General features: G+C 63.2%; 4 protein-coding genes across 4 annotated transcripts; 2 read left to right on the forward strand and 2 right to left on the reverse strand.

Moving 5' to 3' along the window:
* Positions 1–523: 523 nt before the first annotated feature.
* On the forward strand, positions 524–3,241 carry VTJ83DRAFT_136 (uncharacterized protein; the record flags this gene model as incomplete). The annotated part of the gene is made up of 1 exon (XM_071007510.1): positions 524–3,241. The coding sequence occupies one exon, from the start codon at positions 524–526 to the stop codon at positions 3,239–3,241; it is 2,718 nt and encodes a 905-aa protein (XP_070869489.1).
* Positions 3,242–4,794: 1,553 nt separating this feature from the next.
* Positions 4,795–6,036, reverse strand: VTJ83DRAFT_137 (uncharacterized protein; the record flags this gene model as incomplete). The annotated part of the gene is made up of 1 exon (XM_071007521.1): positions 4,795–6,036. One exon carries the CDS (start codon positions 6,034–6,036, stop codon positions 4,795–4,797), a length of 1,242 nt encoding a protein of 413 aa, XP_070869490.1.
* A 3,143-nt stretch (positions 6,037–9,179) lies between these two features.
* On the forward strand, positions 9,180–9,970 carry VTJ83DRAFT_138 (uncharacterized protein; the record flags this gene model as incomplete). The annotated part of the gene is made up of 2 exons (XM_071007532.1): positions 9,180–9,315; positions 9,384–9,970. The coding sequence occupies 2 exons, from the start codon at positions 9,180–9,182 to the stop codon at positions 9,968–9,970; spliced, it is 723 nt and encodes a 240-aa protein (XP_070869491.1).
* A 46-nt stretch (positions 9,971–10,016) lies between these two features.
* VTJ83DRAFT_139 (uncharacterized protein) lies at positions 10,017–11,876 on the reverse strand (the record flags this gene model as incomplete). The annotated part of the gene is made up of 2 exons (XM_071007543.1): positions 10,017–10,020; positions 10,090–11,876. 2 exons carry the CDS (start codon positions 11,874–11,876, stop codon positions 10,017–10,019), a joined length of 1,791 nt encoding a protein of 596 aa, XP_070869492.1.
* Between the last annotated feature and the right edge of the window lie 568 nt (positions 11,877–12,444).

Consider the following 12,444-nt stretch of genomic DNA (forward strand, 5'->3'; position numbering starts at 1 on the left):
GGTTGCGCTACGGTTCCGGAGACAAGAGGACGGAGAACAAACAGGAGGCGTCAAAATTTCAGAATGGGGCGGAATTTCGACCAGAATTGCTGATTGTGGGTGTGGGCTGGCGTGCACGGGCCCTCCAGGAGAACCAGCGCGCCCCACCGGCCAAAGGTCATGTGACGTCGCGGAACGTTCGTGGCGGGGATCCCCGCTCGGCAACGAATCCAAACAGTCCGCGTTTGTTGACGGTCCGACCCACCCCGCTCCCGTCCTGGCCCAACCCGCGAGGGCTCCGGCTGATGCAACGGGATGCCAACAGCAGCAGCAGCAATACCACGGCGCGCACACGAGTAATCGGAGACCCGAAGGGCGTTGCGGCAGTTGTGTAGATCGCACATCATTTCTCCTAACCCTGTTGGCCACGGTCCCGCTCGCCGGCGCAGGACGCGCCGGGCGCAAGAGGGTCGCTGCGCTGCTGGACAGACTGCGGAGACCCGAACCGGCCCCCCGGCGCTTCCTTGCTTCGCATACAACAACCATGGCGCACCACGATTCTCTTGTCATCCTTTCGTCTTCGCCTGAATTCCCCTCCATATGCGACCTCATTCCAAAGACAACCAAGAGCCCGTTGCGAAACGGCCAGCACGCCACCCCGATTCCCGATGGCGTGCAGGCGACCTTCTCGAGCGCAGCCGAGATATGGCAGACCCAGCGTCCCCTGGGACCAGACCACCATGATGTACGGGGTCCAGAACGTTCCGGGGCTGCAGCAACGGAGCCATTGCCTGGCGCGCCCGACAAACCAGGGAGAGCGGGCGGGAAGATAGGGTCGAAGCGAAGAGGGAAGAAGGCCGCAACGTCCACGGAACTGGGCGCCGTGGATTCGATGCAACTACCATCTGCAGAGGGACCGGCGACGGCGCCGGCAAACAAGGCTGCGAGGAAGCCGAGGGCTCCCAGGAAGGCCGACACCGCGCAAACCACATTCCCCAAAGGCAAGGTCACCAAGCCAGCGGCCAAAGGTGGCCAGGCTAAAGAGACGCCGGAGACGGTCAGCAAGCATTTCGCAGCTCAGGACGCTGTGTCAGCCTCGCGACCCGACCCAGGCTCTGCGCCCGATGACGACCCAATTCTCCTCGAACCCGCAATGGCTAGAAGGACCGACTGGACCCCTCCTCGGGAGACGGCAACATATCGTCCTGCGTCTTCAGCAGCGAAGGAGCTCTTTTCATCGCCTTCACCTGCGCGCCGTAACATCTTCGAGACCCTGCACGATGACTACGGGTGCACGGCAGATGTTCGACGCTCGCCTCCGGCATGCCCGGACGTGCTGGGTAAACGAAAGCTCATCGAGACCGTCGACGCACCGGGCAGGCAGAATGCGCCCGAGCAGCTGCCGGCGCAGTCGCTGGCGAAGCCCAAGGCGGCGAAGAAGAAGCCGCGTACCATTACCGAGCTAGCCACCGCTGCCTACCGTCTGCCGGAAGCGAGCGGCGCGTCCCCTGGCGGGTCTCGGGAGGGCTCGGCACCCGGTGACTCAGGGTCGGCGGCTCCCCGGCCGGACACCGCCACCACCAGCCAAACAGGGACCAAGGGTAGAAATGCGAGAAAGCCCTCGAAGCCGAAGGCAACCGCTGCCAAGAAGAAAGCGCCGCCCAAGCCGCAGCTCCTTTCGCCGAACAGCGCCATGCGCCAGGCTGCTCAGCAAGACTTTGTGTTCGGGACGGCAAGTCAGCTGGCGGCAGAGGATGACCCGGAACTTCTCCGGGCCTTACACGAGGCCATGAAAGCGTCGAATCAGCCCGACGGCGACCCGTTTGTCAGCTCGACCCCCGTCGTTGGGAATCTTGCCATCCGCAGGAAAGGAGGGGGTGGCCTCTGGGCAGCGAGCGCCCGTTTCGATGGTGGTGTCGTCGACTTGGAGGTGCTGGATCTGACGCGCTCGTCGCCTGTCTCCCTCGTACGAGCTGTAGGACACGACGCGGCGAACCACGAGGAGCCGGGGCAGCCCGACGAGGGGGCGTTCGTTGACATCGATATGTCGGACGGGTGCTTCCAAGACAGCAACACGCCACCAGCTCACCCTGCCTCGCCAGGGCTGCCGTCGGCCCTCCCCGCGGTTCCCGAGATCGTGCAAATCCACGATTCGAGTCCGTTTGTCCCTGACCGGCCCGAGACACCTCCGCTGCAGCCCGAGTTTGAGCCACCCCCGAGCAACCAGGAACAGCTCTTGCTGTCTCAGCCCAACAGCACACAGCTCCAGCCACCTCCCCGGCCAAGGTTCGAGCTGTACACGGACGCACGGCTCGCGAGAGAAGTGGCCTCGTACGGCTTCCAAGCCATCAAGAAACGAGACGCTGCGATTGCCCTGTTGACCAAGTGCTGGGAGAGTCAACACAACATCGGTCCGGGAAGCACCGCGAGCCGCTCTGCCATGTCCACGACGGCTGCCAACGCAGCTGGCTCTCCCAAGCGGAGAGGGCGGCCTAAAAAGGGGGCGGAATCGACGTTGGTCTCGGAGCCCTCTCAGACGACAAGCAACGCGCATTCCACCACAGCACCGGAGACTCCACGCCGCCGTGGTCGGCCCAAGAAGACATGCACTTTGGACGCTGCCGCACCGCCCCCGGCGCCTCCTGGAGACGATTTGTCTGCCGGCACGGCCCACCCGGAGCCTGAGCCAGCAAAGAAGCCGCGCGGAAGACCCCGCAAGGATGCGGCTGCTCCCGCGACCAAGCCCTCGAAGAAGGCATCATCCTCTCCCAGGTCCACCACAACAAGCTCTCGGAGCACGCGTCCGCCCGTCATTGAGATACCCGACTCGGACCTCGACGATTCCGTCCCCTCCACGCCGTCCTCCTCGCATTCGCCCCGGGCCGACGAGGACGACGACGACATGTTCTCCTCGCCGCCCGCCATCGACCTCTCCCTCACCCAAGACCTCGACTCGGCGTCCGCCAACGACGCCGGCGTCCCGACGTCGCGCGAGGAGGAGCTCTTGCGGTCCATCACGCAAGCGGTGATCACCGCGCCGCGGTCCGCGGACGCATCGGACCCGAGCTGGCACGAGAAGATGCTCATGTACGACCCCGTCATCCTGGAGGACCTGACCGCCTGGCTCAACGCGGGGCAGCTGGATCGTGTGGGCTACGGCGGGGCGGTATCGCCGGCCGAGGTCAAGAAGTGGTGCGAGAGCAAGAGCGTGTGTTGTTTGTGGAAGGAGAACCTGAGGGGCCGGGAGAGGAAGAGGTTGTAGGCTAAGATCTTGGCTTTCCGGGTCTGCGTTGTCATGCGTTGCGCTGCGGACGTCTGGAGGATGAGCATGGCTGGCAGCTTATGGCTTCGGAGGGGTTTGGGTATGGGGACCCGCCGACGCCAGGGACAAGTGGATAGGGCGGCAGGCGTTGATTCTTGGTTATTGCTCGACCGAATGGCTTTCAAAGACGACACACCATTATGATCAGGAGGCGAGTGTCTGGTTGCCTACCTAGATATATGCCTCGGAGGTTTAAGTTGATTCGAGGTGGTAAGCCTTCTTTTGTCGACCGTCGACGGCTGGATGAGAACAACAGTCTGCGCCGAGTGGTTTCCCTCGAGTATAATTATTAGTTCTCTGACCCCCGGCATCCCCAACGAGGGTCAAAGATTCACAGGACCTTGCGCTTGGGACAAAAGCCGTTCTGGCTCATGTATGGAGATGCACATCACGTATTCACTGCGACCGCCAATTTTTTTGCGAGATGGACACGAAGAAGCCCCGTCGGGCATGTTTTCAAACTATGCGTCAACGAGACCACTATTATCTCTCGTGTTGCAACATTTCCAAGGTCTTGCAAGATGGGTGCTCCCTTTTCCACAACACCCAAGACGCCGCGGCACCTTTCGGATCCAACGGATCCAGGAACACATCAGAGGGTCCCAAGATGGACATCAGAATCAGCTTGAACGGTCGACATGACACGTTCGGCTCCTGGCCCCTCCTCGCTCGTGCCTCGCCAGTTTGGTGGCAAGTCACTCTAACATTCCATCCCGCGCACGACGGGAATACTACTACTACATCAGAAACCCGCTCGGACAACAAACTTTGGCGTCCCAGAACTCGTTGCAAAAAAAAATCATTCGATGATCCGAGCCGCATGATGCCGGACGTCCATTCCCCACCCCCCAGCTCGCATCCTCCCGCTCATCCCACCGCGGTCCGGTCCTGGACGGTTGTGGGAGCCCGGTAGTTAGTTGCACAGTAGTGAACGAGCGGCGGTCCCCCGGGCGGCTAAACCTGCCGTGTCGTTTGGGGGGGCAGAAACGCGTTTCGGACCCGGCAGGGGTCTGCGACAAGGCCATGCCCGAAGCGCGGCACCGTGCGCTCTCGGCAAAAAAAGATCCGTGCTGACACGACCCCGGCACACGACCCGGCACGACACAACGGGCCACGAAGAAGGGTGTTTTCTGCCGGCTGTTTGGTGATAATGTCTACGCGTGCATGGTAGGAGAGTTGGGGACGATGAGCTATCCGGCGCGGAGAACGCGACATGCATGCGCAACTGTTTGTTTCTGACATAGATACACACAGAATCACAAGCGTTCAAACGTTCTGGCCAGGCCTCATGGACGACGTCATAATATGCCTTATTCTTAAAATTTGTCTGTCAAGATTGCTAAGAGATGCCAAGACTTGGCGGCGGCCAGCGTCTGGAACCGACCCCCATCAAAGAAATACTACAAGGAACGAAATCAAACACTGCCCATTTCAGACCCTCTCCTCCTCCGGCACGCAGGGTACGGCACCCTCCGGCCTGGGGCGTCGCCCGTTTAAAGGCGGCGGCGGGCGAAGCGGCTGTTCAGGCGGCCGGGCCTCACGGCGCGAGCGGCGCGGTCCTCATCGGTGGTGTTGCCGTCGGTCTCGTCGCCGTCGGTGGTGTCGCCGTCGCTGAGATCGTCCTCCGAGTCGCTGGTGGAGCCGTTCTGGGGCTCGGCCTCGCGCTGGGCGACGCGGAACCCGGCGGCCCGAGCCACGGCGGCCTCGGCTTCGTTGGGATCCTCGGGATCAGCCGTCTCGGTGGCAGCCTCCTCGGTGGTGGTAGTAGCAGCCTCCTCGGTCGTAGTGGCAGCCTCTTCGGTGGTCGTGGCAGCCTCCTCGGTGGTGGTAGCAGCCTCCTCGGTGGTCGTGGCAGCCTCCTCGGTCGTGGTGGCAGCCTCCTCAGTGGTGGTGGTCTCGGCCGTCTCGGTGGTCTCGGTGGCAGTCTCGGTGGCTGTGGTCTCGGTAGCCAGCTCCGTCGTGGTGGTGACGTCGTTGCCCTTGCCCTTGCCCTTGCCCTTGCCGAGGCCGCCGGCGATCTGCTGGAGGCGCTCGCGGATCTGCTGCAGCAGGCCCTGGAGGTCGCCGAGCTGGAGGTTGCCGGCACCGGCGCCGCCGAGCAGCTGGCGGAGCACTTCCTGGATGTTACGGGCGTTGCCGACGCCGACGCCGTTGCCAACGCCGAGGCCGAGGCCGAGGCCAGCACCGGCACCAGCACCGGCGCCGACACGGCCCGACAGGAGCTGCAGGAGCTCGTTGAGGTTCAGGCGGCCGTTCCTGCCGAGGGCGAGGCCGTTGCCGACGCCGACGCCGAGACCGTTGCCAACGCCGACGCCGAGGCGGTTGCCAACGCCGGCGCCAAGGCGGTTGCCAGCGCCGACGCGGCCGGGGCCGGGGCGGACGATGACGGCGGTGGTTGTGGCGGCGGACTCCGCAGCCGTCTCGGTGGCCGTCTCAGTGGCCGTCTCGGTGGCGGTGGCGGTCGCGGTGGCCTCGGCGATCTGGGACAGGATCGCCTCGAGTCCGCTCCTCCGGGTGGTGGTGACAAGGGTGGCGACGCCGGTGGCCAGGTTGAGGCGCTCGCTGATCATGCTTTGGATGGCCGACTGCAGCTGGTTGAGGACCTCGGCGTTGTTCTGAGCGGCCCCGTTGCCGCCGGGGACGAGGACCTGACGGGGCGCAACCTCCTCAGCGCGGGCGGCGCCGAAGAAGAAGGCCGCCAAGACGGCCTGCCGCAAAGTGAAGAAAGGAGCCATGTTGGGATGAGATGAGATGAGACGAGAGAGAAGGATGTAGAATGAATGGACTCGAAAGATAAAACAAGGGAAAGGGTATACACAAGGAATGAAAGTCGAACGAAAGGAGCACAGCTCGCTGTCTACACAGTAGACTGAAGGAAAGAAAGGAAGAAAGGGGCGGTTGACAGACGGGACCAGACGCTGCGTGCAGAGGTAGAAACACGGAACAAACTCGAGGGAGATCACGACGATATTTAAGCATCGTCCCGGCTCGCCGTAGCATCACGATTGTGCCATGGCAACCCCCTGTCGCGTTTCTGGGCTAGGATCTAGAATGCTCCTGAGACGAGACGCTAAGAAACGTGGTGGAGCCGACGTTGTTGGGCCATGCGCTCCATGTTTTGATGCTTTGGGCAGAGAGGGTAACGTACTGTGTACATACACAGTAGTCAGCAGGCCAGCGGCGTTTGTTAGTTACCCCATAGGCGCGAGATCCGGGAATGCCAGGCAGACCTTGCGTCGATCAGTCGCTTCTGAGACCCGGCAGGAGAGGCGTTATTCTAGGGGGGGGGAGGGACGTTGACCAAGAGCCGCTCTACTGTGCGGTAGGTGATCTGGCGATCTGGAGCGATCCAAGCCGGGCGAATGAAGGATAGGCTTCTTGGGGGGCGCCAAGCGCGGAGCGTTTCAGAGCGTCGAGATGGCGAGGCGAGGTGCGACCCCCTTGACGAAACCTCCGTGCGGCTCCTGGCTTGGACCCACCCCAGCGACCCTTCTGGCCGCCGATGCAAAGCGCAAGGCCGAGAAACAAGACGGAAAAAGATGCGAAGACGGCCGCGGGAGATCGCCTTGGCTCGCAAGGCTTCCACCATCCAGGCGGTTTCCAAAATAGAAGCCCGGCTTCGATCCATGATTCACGGGCCTTGTTTGGCGCGAGGTGGAGTCGGCGGCGAGGGAGAAGGGACCCCCAAAGAGACTTGAAATCAAGATGAAACCAAACACCAGAGAAGGTCCCGTGCAATTTGCGCCGCGGCAACCGGGATGCCATGGCGGTGGCGGCCATGCAACCGCGCAGCTTGTGCGAGAATGCCTCCCGCGGACGAGCTGGATGGCGAACGCGGAAGAAGATGCGAGAGGCAGAAAGCAACAGCTGTTTGAGAAGAAGAGACCGTTGGCTTGGTTACGGGGGGGAGCCCCTTTTGCAATGACAAATTCGTTCCAAGAAAAGCAGCCTGCAAGCATTTCCTCTTCCGGAACTTGGGACTTGTTGAGGGTCCGGACGATCGTAGAACGGATGGGATGCATCAGCCGGTTTGCTTGTCCGACCGCCTTGGCGATTGGAGGGCGTTTGTTTGTTTGTGTTGACAGATCGCCACCGTCCCATCGTCCCATGTCCGGCCCAAAACATCAGAGGAACCCCCGGGGGTCGAGTGGGGCGGTCGCCGGTCCTCGGGGCCCGAGATGGGTAACTGCTGGACAAAGGCTCCGGCCGCTCGGCCGTCGAAGCCGATATGGGGCGCGCCGCGAGCCGTGAACTTCGGCCCGGGTCGGCGGAGATGTCTACTTGGGAGCACTCAGAAGTATAGTACGTTTTTGTGGTTTGCAAAATACTCCATCTATTTTTCATCCTTATTGCTCCTCTGCCAAACTGAAAGTCAGAGCATGCTTCCATCTCGGAAGTGTACAAGATTCGATCGGATTGTCGCAACGCCATACTCGGTATCTGGCTGTAAGTCTATGAAATTCGGCCCCAATCATCAACTCATGGCTCCCCAGCTACATCGTCGGTCCTTCTCAATCCTAGAAGCCACGCGGTACGATCCCGAAAGGCACACGCGGTGGATCGCGTATTTGGAGCAGATATCCGTTTTCTCTGCTCTCTCCAGCTCAATGGACCTAGCCATGGCGGCTGGTTCGAAAAAGCCTCTCGTCAGGTGCCGGCTGCTTCTGGTGGCCAAGAACATCCTCCCAATTTCGTGCTAAGAACTAGAAAGAAGGCAAGTCATCCAAGTAAAAGTAAAAACCAGCCAAGTTTCCACACAGGCACAAACAAGCTCAAGCGTGGGGACGATCGCCAACCCACGCCAAGGTATGTTTTGAAACCAGCAAAGATACATAGAACAATGACGATGATGAGAATGATGAGGATGAGGATGCTAACGGATCCATCCTCACGTGGTGGCATTCCCGTACAAAGTACATGATAATAATTCCCAAAAATCCAAAGGCCTGGCTTGGCCTTTGCGTCATGCATCCAGCTCGCTTGCACAGCAAGACAAAGTAAAAAGCCATGCAGCCCAGTCGTCCACCAGGTTCACCAATCCCATCAACAAAACCCAGGCAGCCCGAACCGAGCCATTGCGTTGGTTTGAGCAAGTTTCGCGCCCCGCCGCCTCTCGGGGGAGAGAGGAGGGGGGGGGGGGGGGGGGGGAGGGTGGCGGTCCAGCTCTCCCCCGCCTTCATCCCCGCAAGACCCACCAAACTTCCCTATCGGGCGATCCCCACCCAAAATCCTGGCGTCTGATTGGCACGTCTCTCCCAAAGCTGAGAGCGGGAGGTCCCTGGGATCCCAGCATCGCGGGGCAGGTTGGGCTTCGTGGGGGGGGGAAACAACACGGCCTGGAGGACCTGGGTTGCAGACTGCGAACCCGTGCGCCTGGTTCGCGGGGAGCGACGCCAAGCTAGCGGCATGCAGGTGACGGCCACGGGGTTGCCTCGTTCATCGTTCTCTTGGGGCCGGAGAGACCAGGGACCAGGGACCAGGGACAACAAAGGACGGGAAGCCCACGGAAAACTTGCTCAGTTGGCGCCGCCCAGCTGGCGCTGCAGACGCCGTTGATTGGTGACGGGAGGCGAGAGCACGGCTCAAGCCACCTAGCGGCGGTTGAAGCTGACTGCTGGGGGGGCCGTAGGCCGTGGGTGGCCTTGCAGAACCGCCCGACCCAAAGCCTGGGAGGCAGGATGGAGGACGATGGACAGCACGGCGTAGATGGGCATAAGTACCCGCCATTGCCCCGGCGTGTTGCTCTATGCATGTTGAGGTCTCCTCGTGCAACAACACCACCGACGCCGACGGCCATCGTTGCGAAGAACCCGTCCGGGAACCAACGCTCGACCTCTCCTGCCCTGCCAGCCCTCTTAGCCTCCTCGGTTCCCACACAATGTTCCTCTCGTCGACCCTCCTCCTCGCCGCGGCGGGCGTCGCCAACGCCCACTTTGGTCTCGACTACCCCCCCATGCGCGCCAACACGCTGGGGCGGAACGTCGACCCGGCCTACTCGCAGTGGACCCAGCCCTGTAAGGCGCCTTTCTTGTGAACACCAGCCACCGGGAACCCCATCCCCCTAACAGCTAACGCTGCCCAGGCGCCGGCGTCCCCGGCAACCTCACCGACTCGCCCAGGACCGAGTGGCCCCTCACCGGCGGCAGCATCAAGCTCGACCTCCGGCACCACTGGACCTACATCTTCATCAACCTCGGCCTCGGCTCCGACGTGTCCAACTTCAACTACACCCTGACGAACCCCTTCTGGAACTCGACGGGCAACGGCACCTTGTGCATCGAGAAGCTGGCGCTCCCAGCCGACCTGCCCGTCGAGGACGGCAGCCCCGCCAGCCTGCAGGTCGTCACGCTCGGCGACAACGGCAACGCGCTGTACAACTGCGCCAACATCGTCTTCAAGGCCGACGCCAAGCCCCTCGAGGGCGACGCGTGCAAGTCGGTCGGCGTCACGTACGCGCCCATCGAGGCGAGCGCGTCGTCCGGCCACGGCTCGCACGGATCCGACGACGACGAGAACAACGACGACGACGACGACGACGACAACAGCACCGGAACCCCCTCGGCCGGGTCGACCGCCGGCAACGCGGGCGCGGCGACCGGCGTCAACCGCGTGGCGCTCTCGTCGGCCGTGGCGCTGGCTGTGGTGTTTGTCTTTGGCATGAGCGCATAGATAGAATAGCAGTGCAGTAGTAGCGCGGAAAGAGAGTAATTCATAATCATCTGCCCCATTGTTAACGCACAAACGCGCATGATCGCCGCCCGTCGCCGCCCGGCGCTGGAGCCGCTTACGTGCTGTTCAAAGGCGGTGCCGCCGTTGTTTTCTCTTCCGAGCTTGAGCTGGAGTCATCAAACAGCTGCGCGACGATGCTCTTCATCGTCAACCGCTCCTTGGGGTTCGGCGCCAGCATCCCGTAGACGATGCGCTCCAGCTTGTCGTGGAGATCCAGAGCGCCGCGGACGGCGTTCACCTCGGTCAGCCAGGACCGCATGCTGCGCACGGCCTTGTCCTGCAGCGGCGGATCCCGGGTGTTGTGGACGTCGGCGATCAGCCAGATGAGGCGTTGCGGGTGCCTGGCCACGCCGCGGCTGTCCGGCAGCGGCATCTTGCCCAGGACGTAGAGCATGACGATGCCGAGCGCCCACACGTCGCTGGGCAGGCCTCGCTGGCGCAGACCGATGAACTCGGGCGGCACGTACCACGGGGTGCCGCCGCTCGTGCTGGCGCCACCCCTCGACGACAGGCCCATGTCGCAGACGACGGCGCCGCGCTCCCGGCTGTACAGGATGTTGCCCGGCTTGATGTCGTTGTGCGCCAGGCGCAGGCTGTGCAGGTAGTGCAGGCCGCTGGCCGTGTCCCGGAGGATGCGCAGCGCGTCGGTCCGGTCCCCGGCGAACAGGTCCGTGTCGCGGTGCCGCCAGGCGTCGTGGGCCGACAGGTCTTTGCCGTCGACCGATTCCATGTACAGCGACAAGAAGCGCGCGTCGCCGCCGTACAGGTGCACAATGTTTTTGTGGCGCAGGTTCTCCTGGTTCTCGAGCTCGCGCAGCCACATCTGGGCCTGGCGTATGACCGCCGCGGCCAGGGCGCCGTCGTTGCCCTTGGCTCCCGGCGCGGGCGTCTTCAGGACCTTAGCCACGACGTACCGCCCGGGAGCTTCCGAGTACTCGGCCGTGAACACGCTGGAAAGCCTGGTCGACGCTATCAGCTTGTTTTTCGTGATGGTGTAGCCGACGAGCCCGCCGCCGCGCGGGACCTCGAGCGTGTTGCCGGATTCCATGTCGAGCAGCGGGTGGCCCGAGGCCACGACGAGCTCCTTCCCCTTGGCGCTGTCCTTGCCGGGGAGGATCATGATGACGCCGTCCGCCTGTTCGGCGGGGCTCGACGCGCGGGCCCGCTTCGAGCTGCTGCCGCCGTCATCGTCTCCCTCGAGGGGGCGCTTGCCAGAGGCGTTGAGAGAATCGCTGCTGCTCGCCGACGACACGGCCCGCGCTCGGACGGGGCGCCGCTCCAGCAGGCGAAAGTCCAACAGGTCGGCGCCGCCCATCGTGATGCGCCACGTGCCGGGCGGCAGGGGCTTGCTGAAGTTGGGGTTCACGTCGTAGCGCGCGCCGCGGAGCTCCTCGGGCTCTTCCGAAACGCGCGATAGCTGAAAGGGGACGTTGGACCGGTTCCAGATGACCTGGTTGTCGCTGGCCGGATCGTAGTACAGGATGCACACCAGGCGGTAGTCCGGGTGGTTCGGGTCGGGAATGTGGACCGTGAAGCTGACGTCGCGGGCGGTCTGGCGCACGGCCAGCACCTGGTGCGGCGGCTCGTCCTCCTCGGGGGCCTGGGAGCGCAGGGCGAGCAGCGTGACGTTGCCGTCTTCGCGGACGGACCGGTCGCGGGCCAGCGGGCGCATCAGGATTCGGATGTCGTCGTCGGTTGGCACCACCAGCTTGTCCAACGGGACCGCGCTGTGAAGGGCATCAAACCCTTCCATGCGCGACCGCTGGAGGCGGGCCTGGATTTCGGACTGCGAAAAGGGCTCGGTGCGGTCCTCGGAGAGCGCCGAGTGCTCCCGGGTGTCGCCCATGGTGAGCGTACGGGTCCGGCGGTGCGAAGTCGTGTGGCAGTCGGTGATCAGCGAGCGACTCGGCGTGCGAGTGAATCAGAGGGGCGCAAATGCATCGATCAAGGCAGAATCGAGGGCGCCGGAACCTGCAGGGGCCGGAACGAGCGCCGGCGATGCAAGATAACGGATGCACCCAAAGGGGATCCCCAGAGGGCGCATGCCTTGGGTTTCGGGGCCTGACCGCGCTGGCGAGAGAGATGACCGGCGGAGCGCTGGTCAGATGGATCCCGGCGAGGGCGCGCGAGGGCGGAGGGGAACCTGGTGACGGGGACTGACGAGCTGCCCGGCGTCGTTCGGCGGGAGGAGGGGGGGGAGGAATGACTGGGCGCTGCGGGAGCTGATGGAAGCATCCCGAAGCGATGCGACGGCTGCCTAGGCCAGGAGGCTGTGCCAGGTGGTGTGGCTGCTGGTGAGGCTGATGCCACGACCTGGAGCACGAGGGGCTGCAGCAGAAGACACATGACTGCGACGCTGCAACCACCAAGTCCTCGCTGGACCTTGTCCAGGTGAGATTTGGGGGGGGGGGGGG

Source organism: Remersonia thermophila, chromosome 1, assembly GCF_042764415.1.
Source record: "Remersonia thermophila strain ATCC 22073 chromosome 1, whole genome shotgun sequence".
Classification (NCBI taxonomy): Eukaryota; Fungi; Ascomycota; class Sordariomycetes; order Sordariales; family Chaetomiaceae; genus Remersonia; species Remersonia thermophila.